This window comes from Crinia signifera, chromosome 2, assembly GCF_055691185.1.
Source record: "Crinia signifera chromosome 2, ASM5569118v1, whole genome shotgun sequence".
Classification (NCBI taxonomy): domain Eukaryota; kingdom Metazoa; phylum Chordata; class Amphibia; order Anura; family Myobatrachidae; genus Crinia; species Crinia signifera.
Window position 1 is genome coordinate 119018788 of NC_139218.1, and position 17508 is coordinate 119036295.

Genomic DNA, 17508 nt, shown 5'->3' on the forward strand with positions numbered 1-17508 from the left:
AACTCTTATGAGTAGGGCCCTCCTTCCTCACGTAATCACCCTACTTCTTTACCTCACCTGTGCAGTGGCCTCACCTGGGCAGTGGCCTTGTGCCTCCAGTCCTTTGGATATTGTTGTCTTGACAAAGGTCCCTGTAGAGGATCGAAACGTCGACTACAGCTATGACTGAATAAATCTTGCTTCAACCCTTGAAAATTGCCTATGGTCATGGTGAGTGCCTGCTTCTTCAAAATATTGTTTTATATATATATATATATATATATATATATATATATATATATATCAGTACACATTCGGAAAGGGGTGTGTGGCCCCTTTTACCAGTGGACACGCCCCCTTTGCCATTGGTCATGCCCCCTTTCCGAATGTGTACCGATTTCCAAACTTCATATGTTGGAGGGTATGTGAACGTACAGGTATATCGAATTCAATATCCAATGCAACAGTACAGAACTATTGCCAAATCGAATGGAAACATCTAATGGAAAGATCTAATAGAAAATCGAATCTAGCATCGAATCAAAAGCAAATCTATGTGTATGTACAGGGCTTAAGATCTGCTGGCAGCGACACTGTGGTTGCTAGTAGCTAGTAAAAGATCTACTATCGCGTATGTTGTATACAATATGACAAGACACCGCCGCATTTTGATACAGGGCGGGTACGGCCCGGCCGGAACTGCAGTGCGCGGTCACCGTTTCCAGCGGTGCAGGACAAAAAAATGTAAACAATCGGCAGCGGAAGGGTTAACACAGAGCCACGGCGCCGTCAGTTACTGCGTGCGCTCAGACACGAACTTATCTCCCGGACTACAGGACTCCGTTCACCTAACTACACTTCCCGCGAGGTCTTGCGGCGATGTGCATGCGCCATCCTTTCCCCAGCGCCCTTCAGATAGGCGGATGGAAAAACTACACATCCCACAAGGCACATCGATCTGCACATGCGCTCTGCGGGACTTCTGGCCATTTAAAAGTCGTCGTTAGGGGAAATGGCCGCGCAGCTCGGTACATTCTTGGAGGAAAGGGACAAAGCCAAGGGGGGACGGAAGAAAAAGCGGAGGGAGAGTTCGCCGTCCTCGGAGAAGAAGAGGAAGAAAAAAGGTGACGGGGACGCTGGGGATGATCCGACCGAGAAAGGAGCGAAGCGGCGGAAGGTGTGCGGTGACACCCATCACAGCTGTCACCATCACCACCATCATCATCACCACAAGCACCACCACCATCGCCATGCCCGAGAGGAGCTCCTGCCGCCCCCTGTCCTGCCCAGCGCCGCACCACCACCACAAGCAGCCCCCGTCAGCCAGGCCCTCTTCTCCCTCTCTCAGCTGGAGAGGCCTAGGGACAAGGGCGACAGGAAGCACCGAGTCAAGAAGGAGAATGGCGGAGGAGAGAGCCCGTTGCGACCTGTCAGGAAAGGTGAATGGGCCCTGGAAGGGAGGGGGTGTGGTCGCAATGGGGAGTACACAGGAACATGGCATGTCTCAGGGTATGACTGGCACAGGTGTTGCTTGCTGCTTCCTCACAGGGTGTCTCGTAGGAGTTGTCATTCTGAGCCTTCTCTGCTGTCCTTGTATATCCCTGCACAGGCTGTGGTGGCCAGCCTGTTCCCATAGTGTACTATTGCCCTGAAGGTGCATGATGTTTGGGCTGTGACAGCAATGCACAGTGATGAATGGCTGTCCCCTGCAGTGTACGTGTGAAGGCAGGCATGTTCTGTGTGCGTGTCAGTCATAGGAGCATGTTACTTACGGCTCATAATAAAAAATATAATAAAAAAAAATTGTTGAGCTAGGCAGGGTAAGGAGCCACATTATTATTAGAGCACTCTCTCTTTTAGTAATTAAACAAAAGAAAATGTAAACGTTAGGTTGCCCCTAGACAAAATGTTATTGGTTGCCCTCAAACCCGCCTCCCCTTCCTCTTTGTACAGAGGGTGGGTGGCCAGCTGTGCCTCCTATATAAAGTGGTAATCCTAGGCCAGTGATTTTCAACCAGTGTGCTGTGGCCAGTTCACAGGTGTGCCGCGGGACAGCGTGTCACGGCGACTCTACAGGGCAGGACAAGGGGGAGGCAGGCGTGAGTGCGCTGCGTTGTGTGCGCACACAGTGATGACCTATGGAGCTGACGCCGGGACATGCCTGTGCGCATTAAGTCATCCTATGCGTTCCAGGCACGACCCGGCGCATGCGCAGAAGGCCGCCACAGAAGGGAGTCACAAGACTGTCGGAGCCATTTGTGCGCACTGGATGTTTTGAATACCTGTCTTGGAGGTAATGGAGGGGCATTTGTGTGTGGCATTTTTAAGGGGAGCATGTGCTTGGAATAACAAAGGAGGGGCATTTGTTTGTGGCATTTTTAAGGGGAGCTGGTGCGTGGAATAACTAAGGGGGGGGGGGGGGCAGGTCTGTGGAAAAACTGTTGGTGTGCCTTGGCAATTTTAAAGTCTGGTCTGGTGTGCCGCGACCTGAAATAGGTTGAAAAATCACTGCCCTAGGCATTCTAGCACCCGCTGTCTTTGAAAACCCATGCAGTTCCTCTTCCCTGCATTTGGTGTCGTCTGCTGTGGTGTTTCTAGCAAAGGTCTGGTTTGCTTATCAGTGCTGATATACACACACCACACTCTGCTAGAAGCACTACAGCAGACGGCGACACTCCAGGCAGGGAAGAAGAACTGCATGGGTTTTCAAAGACAGCGGGTGCTAGAATGAACACTAGCCTAGTGGGAAATATGCCACTGGCTTTGAGAAATGCTTATTGGGGATTGTGCTTCGGGTGCCTCAATAAGAGTCGGGTATTAAGGCTAATTTAATAGCTTTTGACAGATCTGTTGGCTACAGTTAATTACAGCAGCTAATGGAATACCAGCTATAGTGTCAAAGTGTGAATAAATCTAGTCTCGCGTTGCATCTGCATTTTAATTCTATTGCCCCTTCTATATGGTATAGGTTAAGGGTTCCCAGTCTTGGTCCTCAAAAGGTCGAAAAAGTCAATTTTATATTTTTTTAAGCCGTGAAACTTGGATCCCGGATGGTTCATTCTTTCTGTGGGCGATGCAGTACATTCCGCATGTTTTGGAGCACATTGTGGAACGCTTGTGACTTCCATTCGAGACTATAGGGGTCATTGAGACCCGTTCACTGGGCTGCAAATATGCATCCCGAGCGATCATCGAATGACCATGCGTGCGCACGGTACGCAGTGCGTGCATGAGCTGTCCACCCAAAGGCAGTGAGCGAAGGCTAGCCTTCATTCGCTGCTCACAGGGACACCCTGCCGGCATTTGGGGGCATGCTGCCAGCATTTTCTGGGAGTGACTTGGAAACGCATTCCCTGGCTGTTGGGAATGAGGGCTGCGATGTCATCAGCATTAGATGGTGAATGATTTTTCCCCTGTGTGCATGGTTGCATTCGGCATAGTGGAGGCTACCTGCTCAATGAGCTCTGAACAATTGCAGCCCACCAAGCAGGTCTGAATGAGTGTCTAAAGGCCCATACACACTAGCAGATGTAGTGATGATTGATGGTAAACCATCAATCATCCCTGTGTGTGTACGCTGCCGGGCTGAAAGATTAACCACTTTCAACCCGGCGGGCTGCCCCGCCCCTGCCTGTCATAATACTCACCCTGTCCGAGTGCTGCTGCGCCGGCTCCACGCGTCCTGATGCGAGTCCCCAGCAACACTTCCTGCTTGCCCTGCATGGAGCACTTCTCCCTCCAGCCACCCGGCAACACACTGCTGCCCCCCCCCCCCCCCTGCTCTGCTTAAAACAGAGCAGGGAGTACTGCTGGCCACCAATGTTAAATGTTTAAGGCCGTAATATATACATAGCTTGCATATGCCAGCAATGTATATATTTCTGGCACCACTGGGCACAAATTAAATGTTACTTATAAGCCAGTAATATATACATTGCTGGCACAGGCCAGCAATGTATATATTATTGGCACCAATGATTATTAATTTGCTTGCTGCCCACAAATAATTATGAATTAGCCAATTATCACTGCCCACCAATGTTACTTACAAGCCAGTAATATATACATTGTTGACACATGCCAGCAATGTATATATTACTGGCACCACTGGCCACCAATGTTACATTGAAGCCAGTAATCGTAGTTGTGCACATGGGTGGGATTTTGCCCAGTCGGAACAGAGTGAGGTGGCGTTTACCTGTTCGCTGGGCTCCGAATATACACAGCCTAGCGATCAGTTCTGAATCAGGCCCCTAGAACAGAAATTCACTGAATAAAATGGCTGCTGCTCCAACCCATGGAATTCAAACCCAGCCCTTTATGTAAATAGCCTTTCGCCTCCTGAAAATCTCTAACTCTTTGGGGCAAATAGTTAAGTGTGTACGCACTACTTTGGTGAAAGAGAGATCTATCACAGATTTTGGCAAAGTCTTTTGAAATGAAAATCTTCTAGTGTGAAGATTCTGAAAGAGTCTGTACTACTTCTTGTACATAATTTAGCTTCAGCACTGAAAGGAAGTTGGTGTGTGGACCTATACATCCCACACTGCTGGTTTGTCAGCAGGTGACATCTTGGTGTGACCTGTACCTCCTTTGTGACACCCACTGCTTTTACATTTGTGTGCAGGCAGTGAAAAGTCTCCTTGACAGACAAAATGCATTGGTAATGTACATGGTAACTGAATATTTTATAAACAAGCACTTCCTTTTTATTGTGTGTGTGTGTTGGTTTTTTTTTTTTTTTTTTTTTAATACAATCAATGTAATAACTTCTGACTTTCAAACCTTATAACCCCTGGTAATTGTGTCCTTTATATGCAGATTTTATTCATTTAAATAAAGTACATTTTGGCCACTACTGACCCCATTACTGCTATTCTGAGATTGTGATAGTACACTATGTAGACAGAAGTGTATGGGAACCTTCCCCACAAGCAATATTATGTGCTCATGTAGTAAGCCCATGTTTATTAACCCTTTCAGGTCCAACATCTAGTTAGTGTACTATAGCTACAGTGATGGTGGTGCCGTTATGCTGTGGAGCTAGTCTTACTGAAATATTATGGCTTGCACAGACTGGCCAGTGTAGAGTTACGGTCTTAACCACAATGAGAACCTCTGGTATAAATTGAAGCAGTTGGTGCTTTCTAGGCTGATTTTACCTTAGTGTCACTGTACTTAAAGCAGAATGGCGAAACATACTGCCAGCTTTTGTCCAGGAGCTTGTAGACCGTTTGCCAATAAGGTTTTCTGCAGTAATCCCTGCATTTAGTGGACCTACAAATTACTGGCATCAATAAAATCGTGTTGATCTGTCTGCTGTCCGTGTCCAATCGCTCTTGCCTACATAGTTTTGGAGCCACATTGTGGAAGGCGTTAACTGGTACCGATTTCATGACTTGAATAAAATTTGGTACTTATGTAATATCTGGGCTCCCGTTTTTTCTTATTAGACTGCGTCCCCTCGCGGGGCTCGCTGCACTCGCCACGCTTCGGGCACGGTGGCTCGCTGCGCTCGCCACACTATATAAAATCAACTCCATGTGTAGTTGGATAGTAGGGGTATGAAAAAATGGGGTGCATTTAACATGGGAGCCCAGATAATACATAAGTACCTACAATTTCTGTGGTACTTGTTTCCTAGAACGGCCACAATCGTGAGTGATCGTGGCTCTTAATTAAGGGACACGATCCTCACGATGTGGCCGATTTTTTACACTTTTTTCACTTTGATTGACAGAAATCGGGTCAATCGGTCGGTCGCGACCAATTAAAATCGGCCGCGATGCGACCGACCGATTGACCCGATTTTTCCATAGACTTCAATGTTAAAAAATCTTTTAACATTGAAATCGGGAGGATCTTGTCGGTCTTGTGCCATTATAATGGCACAAGATGAGATGGACTTGATTAAGTCCATCTCACATAGGGAAAAATGTTAAAAAAGGTGAAATGGGCCAATATGACCCATTTCACATTTTTTATGTGCCCGCCATGACCCCACGATAGACGTCAACCCGAAGCGTGGCGAGCGCAGCGAGCCCACGAGGGGCGGCGGTGCGCGTCCTCCGACCTTTTCATTCCCCTACTATCCACTAGGGCGTGGAGTGAGAATAGAATAGTGTGGCGAGCGCAGCGAGCCACCGAGCCCGAAGCGTGGCGAGCGCAGCGAGCCCCGCGAGGGGACGCGTATACCTGTGAAGTTAGACGCGTCCCCTCGCGGGGCTCGCTGCGCTCGCCACGCTTCGGGCTCGGTGGCTCGCTGCGCTCGCCACACTATTCTATTCTCACTCCACGCCCTAGTGGATAGTAGGGGAATGAAAAGGTCGGAGGACGCGCACCGCCGCCCCTCGCGGGCTCGCTGCGCTCGCCACGCTTCGGGTTGACGTCTATCGTGGGGTCTAGCCCACTTAGTAACATTTGTGGGGGCAATTGAAAATAATCAGGTGAAAAAAAAAAAAAAATCGGGTGTAAAATCGGTCGATCGGTCGCATCGTATGCGACCAAATCGCATGCGATGCGATCGATCCGATTTTTTATCTTACGACCACAACGATCTAAATCGTTGTGGCCGTTCTAGGAAACAAGTACCATTTCTGTCTTTTTCTGGTGAAAAGATCAATTCTCATTAGATTAAGTTTTCATTGTTCTCCATATGATAAATAAAACTTTAAACGTCACCAGAAATAATATTCATAAAGAATTATATTTCCTCTACAAAGAAGTCATATTCTGTACAATGCCTGGAAGAAAGGGAAAACTCACCAATGGCTCTGAAAGCTTGTTTTTGGTGAGTTTGCCACTAAATTTAAAGCTGTAATTTTTGCTGCTTTAAATTTTACAGTGAAGTTGTTAAAATTATGTTTTTGCTGCAATATCACAACGTATTACATAACCCATTGGTTTCACAATCTGAGTGCCATGGCACTCTTGGGGAAATTGCAGTGTGCCCTGGATTGGTGGTCCATGACCAATTCAAATTATTGTATTTATGGCCAATGGCATTTTGTTGAAAAACAGACGTTAATCCCTGTCCATTACCACATCGATAACCCCAAGTATGATATGTAAACGCAATTTACTTAACGCACTATCTTTGTCTGAATTTTTCAGTGAGAAATATTTGGCCTAGGGATGCTGTGAAATAAAACTCAGACACTGATTCAAAAGTTTGGGAACCACTGACATAACCCCTTCCCCAGTTTCCTTGTTAAAATAAGGAGACTCAGGGTCTTATTCTGGTTCACTCATAGAGGCAAATTCCTTCTCAAATGGACAAAACCATGTGCACTGCAGGTGTAACATGTGCAGAGAGAATTAGATTTGGGTGAATTATTTTGTTTTTGTGCAGGGATAATACTGACTGCTTTATTTTTACACTGCAATATAGATTTCACCTAGAATTAGATTTGGGTGGGGTTTTTCTGCTAACTGCACAACCTGCAGCGCACATCGTTTTTGTCCATTTCAGAAGGAATTTGCCTCTGAGTGAACCAGAAGAAGTCCCACAGTGTTTTTCTAGGAATTGGGCAGGGCGCTTCTGCATGGGGCCAAATGAGGGGGGTGGACCGGGCCCGCCGACGTCACCATTGTGGGTGGTCTCAGGCAACTGATGTCACGAAAGGGGCATGCCCAAGCCGCAGTGTCATAAAAAGGGGTGGCCCCAGCCGCCACCATCAGGAAAGGGGGTGGACCTTGGCTTGCTGAAGTCACTGCACTGCCGGGGAAGCGCCAGGTATTACCATCTACGGCGGTGCTGGGTTTCTCCGTGCACACCGGCGGGGACAGGCAGCAGGCTCTTTTAGCGGGGTGCTGCTAGAGGGGCAGGACGCAGCACCCCACTAAAACAGCCTAGCGGGAACACTAAGACTGATGTGCCAGGTGTTGCTGTACATGTCTCATATTTCACATATGCATAATTTTTACTTTGTGGTATTTTCCTCTTCTCATTGAAGTAAATCAGGTCAGGAACGCATTCACAGTGGAGGTCATCAAGCATGTTTGCCATCTAGAACTTCCATCTGTGATTGGTGGCTGATTCATGGTCTGGGACTAGTCACCAGGAAGCAAAGCTTCAGCGGGTTAGGCTAGTATGGAAATCCATATATATTCAATCCGATGGACAATTACCGAATTTCGCAGTTTGCGTAATGTGTCCGCAAACTATTACCTATTCCTAACTATGGGCGTACCAATGTGTAGTGCCACGTAGTGTACCTTTTTAGCGTACCTCATGCTACACCGATACTCTTATGGCGGTATCCTTATCAGTACAAAGTACTTAAACACACTCTCAATATACCATCGATCACTCCTGTAAATGCTTACACTTATTGTGAATAAAGTACACAAGACTTGGTATAAATTCGCAGTAAGGGTATGAAGTCATTCACCGTGTATTTAGTCCCTAATGGACACAAAGGGGGTAACAGAACATATGGCATACATTTCTTATACAATCTTGCAATGCTAATAAAAGGGAGAAAATAAATGCAAGTTATCCCTACATAGAGTACAGTTAACATCTCACTGGGCCAGTGTTCTGTATTCAGTCTGAGCACAGTCAAGAAGGGGTCCCTAGCTTGAGCGCAGCAATATATATAGAGTCCAAACAATGGGATACAATAAAGTTCTAAATTGGTCAAGAGGTCAGGTTTCGCCTCTCCTTATCTGGTACAGGGTGCACAGCTGGGTCTTCACTCAAGGCTTCGTCGTCATATCCAGGGGTCCCTGCTGTGCAAACTGGTATCTACTGGATTCTTTCTATTACTCATTCCTCATGGCAATGTATAGATTATTATATGTAATGTCCATAACTTCTCAATGATATATGCTGCGCTTTCTAGCACTGCGAATGAGACACTGATTAAACAGATATTGAGCATGACCAGGGAAAATTGTGTATTATCATTAATATGATGTGTTGCGATTTTGAACCATATAATTATATTTTATTATTTATGAATGTGGAGTATGACTCTGTATTAGTATGGCTGCCCCCACGTTCGTGCAATACTCCTACTCTCCTCTGTACACTCTTTACGTAAATCTGTAAATGGCGGCCATAATATGCTAGCCCAGCGTAGATGCAATCCGACTTAGACAGCTAGCAAACCGAGAGCTTGCCAATTGGTGATCTAATATGGAGATGGGTCTCCCAAAAGATAAAGAAAACCCACATTGGATACCTCAATGTACTCATTTGCAGCAAAGCTGGTCAATGCTCACACCAAAAAGGAGCCTAGTAGAAAAGGGGTGTGACCTTATGACACTCCTCCTCCCTTACATTGTTGGAAAATGGCATAATTCCCAGCTGTCAAATATAGGCTGCCTCCTAGCCCTTCATTCACTGTGAATAAGGCGGTGGGCATTGTTATTTAGAGCAGTGTTGAGGGTACCCCCAACTGTGTAGGTGGAACAAACCCAATAAAACAGAACATTAATGAGTTTGGAGGTATGACATTTGCCCTATAGAAAAATAGAACACATTCATTGTCCCCCATAAAATACTGACCTGATGTGTCTGTCTCATAGTCTATATTTAGCTGTCGTTGTAGACTTCATCATGGTCATGTAACTGGTAGCAGGTAGTTTGCACTTTGCTCATAATCATAGCAGTCTTCACTAAACTCCCCAAAGCAGTGTTAAAATCATGGTTCTTGTCACAAAGGTTAGAAGTTGCTGAAAGCAAACAATCACCACCTATTTGAAATTCAGACAATGGGCCAGATGCACTTCAAAAGTGATAAAATGGAGAGGGATAGACTACCAGCCAATTAGCTCTTACCTGCCTTGTCACAGACTGTGGGCCAGATTCTCTAAGCTTCAAAAGTGATAAAATGGAGAGTGATAAACAGCCAGCCAATCAGCTCCTGTCTGACATGTCACAGGCTGGGTTTGAAAAATAACAGGCAAGAGCTGATTGGCTGGCTGTTATCACTCTATTTTATCACTTTTGAAGCTTAGTGCATCTGGTCCACTGTGCTAGTTAAATAACAGTTAAAAGCTGATTGGTTGGTTTGGATATCTTCACCACTTTTTCTACAGCTTGATAATTTCTACCCAAGAGTGCTGTACTGTATATAAACTATACAGGTGTTCAGGAGCACCAGCAGGACAATAGAGCAAACGTCATATCCATAATAATTTATGAACCCAATGGAAGTACCACTCAGTAAAGAATGAAGTCTCAACCAATTAATACATAACACATTATATGTGAACATATTTGTGATTTTCAGGGCTACCTGCAAATATTAATTTCCCAATACATACAGGGGGTAGCGTTTTGTGAGTTATGATTATGGCGTAACGGCAACATATTGGGGCAACCTCTGGAATCACAATGACCTCTTTTCACATTGCAAATGCAGGGAGATCCCCGCGGCGACTGACAGTAACTCTGATCGCTGACGTCATCTGGGGATGGGGTGGAGTATAAATAGGACCCTGGTCACTTGACCTGGGTTACCTGTTCACACTGCCCAGCAACTCCGACCAAGGTAAAAACCATTATTTTAAAATCAGAGATAATGAAATCAATAGTAGCGCTTAAAATTAAAAATGGTAAATTCAAGTGAATGGGGGATAAAAAAAAAATATATATATATATACCACAAGCATTCCAGGCACTCATCAGAAAAATCAGCGAAGGATAATGAAATAAATCAGCCCAATACAGTGGGTGCTTTGCCAACGTTTCGGGCCATAGACCCTTTATCAAGACATAAAGGGTCTATGGCCCGAAACGTTGGCAAAGCACCCACTGTATTGGGCTGATTTATTTCATTATCCTTCGCTGATTTTTCTGATGAGTGCCTGGAATGCTTGTGGTTATATATTTCTTCCTTCCGGAATACCAAGGCACCGTCTAAGTTGGTTATTTCAAGTTCGAGTGCCGAGTGATTCGTTCAAAATATATATATATATATATATATATATATATATATATATATATATATATATATATATATATATATATATATATATATATATATATATATATATATATATTCCAAAGACAAAAAACCTTACGGTTTCACATGTCCCATTAAGGCTTCTTACACATGATCTGGCATTTCTGAAACCTGTTGTAACTCTTCCACTCAAACGCCAAAAAGCAATGAAATTACGAACATTAAGGCTAACGCCTTAATGGACGTGTTCCTTGCGCAATACAGATATGGTACGCCATCACAGCCTGTGGGTAAGTGCAGATTCAGCACTCTCACAGAGTGAGATTGCTGTCACTCACACAATGGTGGAGCTGCTAATTCACAGATTTGTGTGCTCATTGGAATACACACATGCAGTCTATGCAACTGAAGGTCTGAGCAGTTATGTGGCGCACTCATCCTTATAAGTACCTGCAATCATCTAACACTGTCTAGCCCACTGAGTTACTATAGTGTTCATTCTAGCACCCGCCATCTTTGAAAACCCATGCAGTTCCTCTTCCCTGCCTGGGGTGTATCTGTCTGCTGTAGTGCTTCCAGCACAGTGTGATCTGTATATCAGCACTGCAAACCAGACCTGTGCTAGAAACACTACAGCAAACAGCAACACCCCAGACAGGGTAGAGGAACTGCATGGGTTTTCAAAGATGGCGGGTGCTAGAATAAACACTATTACTAGAACTATCCCACTGAGAGTCCAACATCTTTCACACTCACTACATATATCCATTTCATTTAGTATTCAAATACAGTTACCAGAAACATCTTTAATAATTGCAAAAACTAGAATACTCCCAACTACTATGCATCTACACTTTCTTCTCCTGTACGCCTTCATGCTGCTCTGTCTTCCCCGATACCTACTGCTGTGTGTATTCCCTCATCTGCACCAATGTGTCTTTTCCCATCTGCCCTGCCCTGTCTTTCCACACAGATGCCACTGTTTCCTTCGATCTGTGCCACTGGCTTCCCCTCTATTAGTGATACTCTGTCTCCCCCTCCATCCATGCTGCTCTGCCCGCCTCATCCATGACACAGTTTCCTTCCATCTGTACTGATGTCTCCCTTCTCCATCTGTACTGCACTGTTTTCCCTTTATCCCCTTTTCTCCAAACCCCCTCCCCCATCAGTGCTCTTTCCTCCAACTGCTCCTCTGTTTCCCACCCAATCGCATCACTCTGTCTTACCTTCCCCAATCTGTGCCACTCTTTTCCACCCATCTGCTTTGTTAGTCCCCCATCAGTGCTGCTTAGCCTTCCTACCATCTACGCATTTCTATTCCTCCCCATCCGCACCACACTGCCTCCTACCCAATCAACACCACTTTTACCCTATCCTCTGGGCTATGTTTACTGCTCAGACCTTCAGTTGCATAGACTGCATGTGTGTATTCCAATGAGCACACAAATCTGTGAATTAGCAGCTCCACCATTGTGTGAGTGACAGCAATCTCACTCTGTGAGAGTGCTGAATCTGCACTTACCCACAGGCTGTGATGGCGTACCATATCTGTATTGCGCAAGGAACACGTCCATTAAGGCGTTAGCCTTAATGTTCGTAATTTCATTGCTTTTTGGCGTTTGAGTGGAAGAGTTACAACAGGTTTCAGAAATGCCAGATCATGTGTAAGAAGCCTTAATGGGACATGTGAAACCGTAAGGTTTTTTGTCTTTGGAATTTCATTGCTTTTTTTCAATTTATTTTTTTAACTCAAATGTAAAATTTTACTGTAAGAATAAACATTGGATTTTTAAAAATGTTTAACAATAACGCACCCTTGTCAATGAGCATTACCACTGGCTACAAGCATTACAAACCCCTGGCAATGAGTATGACACCCATATGATTATGGGTGTGTGTGTGTGTCTGTGTACAGGGTTAGGATACAGGTGCCAGAGTCAATGATGCCTACCTATACATGACACGCTGACCCTACCAGGTCATGGAACTCCACCAGGCTGAGTGTTCCTCCCGGGGATGGCGATCAATCTGTTCCTTCTGTGTAACTTGATGGTTTCCCCTCCAGCAGTGAGTTCCAAGCAGCCGCTCCCCTTTTCTCTGGTGTCTGCAGATGCTGAGCAGGAACTCAGAGCCTCCTCCTTCTGGCATGGCAGTGGTGCGGTCTCCAGACTGGATCGCCGGAGTTAAAGGAAGTGTCGATGGGGGGCTGCTGGGCATGTGCCTCCTTTTATGGTCCTCCCTGCAAAGGACCGTGGGAGGAGCTACACATGACTGTGCATTCGCAGCAGCCTCCCGGAGCCATTTTGGCTTTGTGCAATGATAAAATTTGTTTTTTGGTTACGATCAAATTCTAATAAGAGGAATGTGACCTATTTCAATCTAAAAAAAAAATGGAGGGAGGTAGTGAGTCACACCATACCTCTGGTGCTATTTTGAATAAAACAATTAATAGCCAAGGAAACCCGTATATGATAACAAGCAAACCAGCTTGTAAGAAATAAAATAAAACATTGGAAAGCACACACAGCATTAGCAATTATACCTTTGATTAAAGTTAAAAATTGAATGTAATATAGGTCCACCTTTTTAATAATAACACAAGTCTCAGTTCAATTGAAATATCAAAAATATTTTATAAACACATAAAATATACAAAAATATACATAAATCACAATTAATGGTAAAACAATGTAACTTAAGATGCTGTCGTCCCAATTAATTAAAATAAATAAACATAGGAGCAGCAGACCTCACTTGAAGCTCAGGCGATGGAGCCGTCAGAAAAGAGCTGGGTGTATGTATGGTTAGGGTTATAGGCTGCAGTGTGTTTGTGTGTATGGTTAGAGTTATAGGCTGCGGGGTGTGTATGGTTAGGGTTATAGGCTGCGGGGGGGGGGGGGGGGTGTATGGTCAGGGTTATAGGCTGCTAGCAGATGTGTGTGTATGGATAGGTTATAGGCTGCGGGATGTGTGTATGGTTAGGTTATAGGCTGCACGGTGTGTATGGTTAGGTTATAGGCTGCACAGTGTGTATGGTTAGGGTTATAGGCTGCGGGTGTGTTTATGGTTAGGGTTACAGGCTGCGGGGGATGTGTATGGTTAGGGTTACAGGCTGCAGGGGGGAGGTGTATGGTGAGGGTTATAGGCTACGGTGTGTGTGTATGGTTAGGGTTATAGGCGGTGGGGTGTGTGTATGGTTAGGGTTATAGGCTGCGGGGGGGTGCATGGTTAGGGTTATAGGCTGCAGGGGGGGCATGGTTAGGGTTATAGGCTGCGGGGGGGGTGCATGGTTAAGGTAATAGGCTGCGGGATGTGTGCATATGGTTATAGGCTACGGGGGATGTGTATGTTTAGGGTTATAGGCTGCAGGGTGTGTGTATGGTTAGGGTTATAGCCCGTGGGATGTGTGTGTGTGTGTGTGTATGGTTAGGGTTATAGGCTGCAATGTGTGTGTGTGTGGTTAGGTTTATAGGCTGCAGGTTTGTGTATGGTTAGGGTAATAGGCTGCGGGGTGTGTGTATGGTTAGGGTTATAGGCTGCGGGATGTGTGTGTATGGTAATATGCTACGGGGGGTGTGTATGGTTAGGGTTATAGGCTGCGGGGGGTGTATATGGTTAGGATTATAGGCTGCGGGATGTGTGTGAGTGTGTTTAGGGTTATAGGCTGCTGGATGTGTGTGTATGGTTAGGTTTATAGTCTCTGCAGTTTGTGTATGGTTAGGTTTATAGGCTCCGGGGTGTGTGTATGGTTAGGGTTATAGGCTCCGGGGTGTGTGTGTGTATGGCTAGGTTTATAGGCTCCGGGGTGTGTGTGTGTATGGCTAGGTTTATAGGCTCCGGGGTGTGTGTATGGTTAGGGTTATAGGCTCCGGGGTGTGTGTGTGTATGGCTAGGTTTATAGGCTGCGGGGTGTGTGTGTGTATGGTTAGGGTTATAGGCTCCGGGGTGTGTGTGTATGGTTAGGGTTATAGGCTCCGGGGTGTGTGTGGGTGTATGGTTAGGGTTATAGGCTCCGGGGTGTGTGTGTGTGTATGGTAAGGGTTATAGGCTCCGGGGTGTGTGTGTGTATGGTTAGGGTTATAGGCTCCGGGGTGTGTGTGTGTATGGTTAGAGTTATAGGCTGCGGGGTGTGTATGGTTAGGGTTATAGGCTGCGGGGGGGGGGGGGGGTGTATGGTCAGGGTTATAGGCTGCTAGCAGATGTGTGTGTATGGATAGGTTATAGGCTGCGGGATGTGTGTATGGTTAGGTTATAGGCTGCACGGTGTGTATGGTTAGGTTATAGGCTGCACAGTGTGTATGGTTAGGGTTATAGGCTGCGGGTGTGTTTATGGTTAGGGTTACAGGCTGCGGGGGATGTGTATGGTTAGGGTTACAGGCTGCAGGGGGGAGGTGTATGGTGAGGGTTATAGGCTACGGTGTGTGTGTATGGTTAGGGTTATAGGCGGTGGGGTGTGTGTATGGTTAGGGTTATAGGCTGCGGGGGGGTGCATGGTTAGGGTTATAGGCTGCAGGGGGGGCATGGTTAGGGTTATAGGCTGCGGGGGGGGTGCATGGTTAAGGTAATAGGCTGCGGGATGTGTGCATATGGTTATAGGCTACGGGGGATGTGTATGTTTAGGGTTATAGGCTGCAGGGTGTGTGTATGGTTAGGGTTATAGCCCGTGGGATGTGTGTGTGTGTGTGTATGGTTAGGGTTATAGGCTGCAATGTGTGTGTGTGTGGTTAGGTTTATAGGCTGCAGGTTTGTGTATGGTTAGGGTAATAGGCTGCGGGGTGTGTGTATGGTTAGGGTTATAGGCTGCGGGATGTGTGTGTATGGTAATATGCTACGGGGGGTGTGTATGGTTAGGGTTATAGGCTGCGGGGGGTGTATATGGTTAGGATTATAGGCTGCGGGATGTGTGTGAGTGTGTTTAGGGTTATAGGCTGCTGGATGTGTGTGTATGGTTAGGTTTATAGTCTCTGCAGTTTGTGTATGGTTAGGTTTATAGGCTCCGGGGTGTGTGTATGGTTAGGGTTATAGGCTCCGGGGTGTGTGTGTGTATGGCTAGGTTTATAGGCTCCGGGGTGTGTGTGTGTATGGTTAGGGTTATAGGCTCAGGGGTGTGTGTGTATGGTTAGGGTTATAGGCATCGGGTGTGTGTGTGTATGGTTAGGGTTATAGGCTGCGGGGTGTGTGTGTGTATGGTTAGGGTTATAGGCTGCGGGGTGTGTGTGTGTATGGTTAGGGTTATAGGCTCCGGTGTGTGTGTATGGTTAGGGTTATAGGCTCCGGTGTGTGTGTATGGTTAGGGTTATAGGCTCCGGTGTGTGTGTATGGTTAGGGTTATAGGCTCCGGTGTGTGTCTGTGTATGGTTAGGGTTATAGGCTCCGGTGTGTATGTGTGTATGGTTAGGGCTATAGGCTCCGGTGTGTGTGTGTATGGTTAGGGTTATAGGCTCCGGGGTGTGTGTGTGTGTGTGTATGGTTAGGGTTATAGGCTCCGGGGTATGTGTGTGTATGGTTAGGGTTATAGGCTCCGGGGTATGTGTGTGTATGGTTAGGGTTATAGGCTCCGGGGTGTGTGTGTGTGTATGGTTAGGGTTATAGGCTCCGGGGTGTGTGTGTGTATGGTTAGGGTTATAGGCTCCGGAGTGTGTGTGTGTGTGTATGGTTAGGGTTATAGGCTCCGGTGTGTGTGTGTGTATGTTAAGGGTTATAGGCTCCGGTGTGTATGGTTAGGGTTATAGGCTCCGGTGTGTGTGTATGGTTAGGGTTATAGGCTCCGGGGTGTGTGTGTGTGGTTAGGGTTATAGGCTCCGGGGTGTGTGTGTGTGTGTGTATGGTTAGGGTTATAGGCTCAGGGGTGTGTGTGTATGGTTAGGGTTATAGGCTCCGGGGTGTGTGTGTGTATGGTTAGGGTTATAGGCTCCGGGGTGTGTGTGTATGGTTAGGGTTATAGGCTCAGGGGTGTGTGTGTATGGTTAGGGTTATAGGCTCCGGGGGTGTGTGTGTGTGTATGGTTAGGGTTATAGGCTGCGGGGTGTGTGTGTGTATGGTTAGGGTTATAGGCTCCGGTGTGTGTGTATGGTTAGGGTTATAGGCTCCGGGGTGTGTGTGTGTGGTTAGGTTTATAGGCTCCGGGATGTGTGTGTGTGGTTAGGGTTATAGGCTCCGGGGTGTGTGTGTGTGTGTATGGTTAGGGTTATAGGCTCCGGGGTGTGTGTATGGTCAGGGTTATAGGCTCCGGTGTGTGTGTGTATGGTTAGGGTTATAGGCTCCGGGGTGTGTGTGTGTATGGTTAGGGTTATAGGCTCCGGGGTGTGTGTGTATGGTTAGGGTTATAGGCTCCGGGGTGTGTGTGTGTATGGTTAGGGTTATAGGCTCCGGGGTGTGTGTGTGTATGGTTAGGGTTATAGGCTCAGGGGTGTGTGTGTATGGTTAGGGTTATAGGCATCGGGTGTGTGTGTGTATGGTTAGGGTTATAGGCTGCGGGTTGTGTGTGTGTATGGTTAGGGTTATAGGCTGCGGGGTGTGTGTGTGTATGGTTAGGGTTATAGGCTCCGGTGTGTGTGTATGGTTAGAGTTATAGGCTCCGGTGTGTGTGTATGGTTAGGGTTATAGGCTCCGG

General features: G+C 46.4%; 1 protein-coding gene across 1 annotated transcript in view; it reads left to right on the forward strand.

Annotated features, from left to right (window-relative positions):
- Positions 1 to 859: 859 nt before the first annotated feature.
- RSBN1 (round spermatid basic protein 1) overlaps positions 860 to 17508 on the forward strand; it is a 50089-nt gene continuing 33440 nt past the window's right edge. Inside the window, exon 1 of the mRNA XM_083172766.1 lies at positions 860 to 1418. Coding sequence (XP_083028892.1) covers positions 992 to 1418 — 427 coding nt within the window. The 5' untranslated portion in view covers positions 860 to 991. The remainder of the gene's footprint in view (positions 1419 to 17508) is intronic.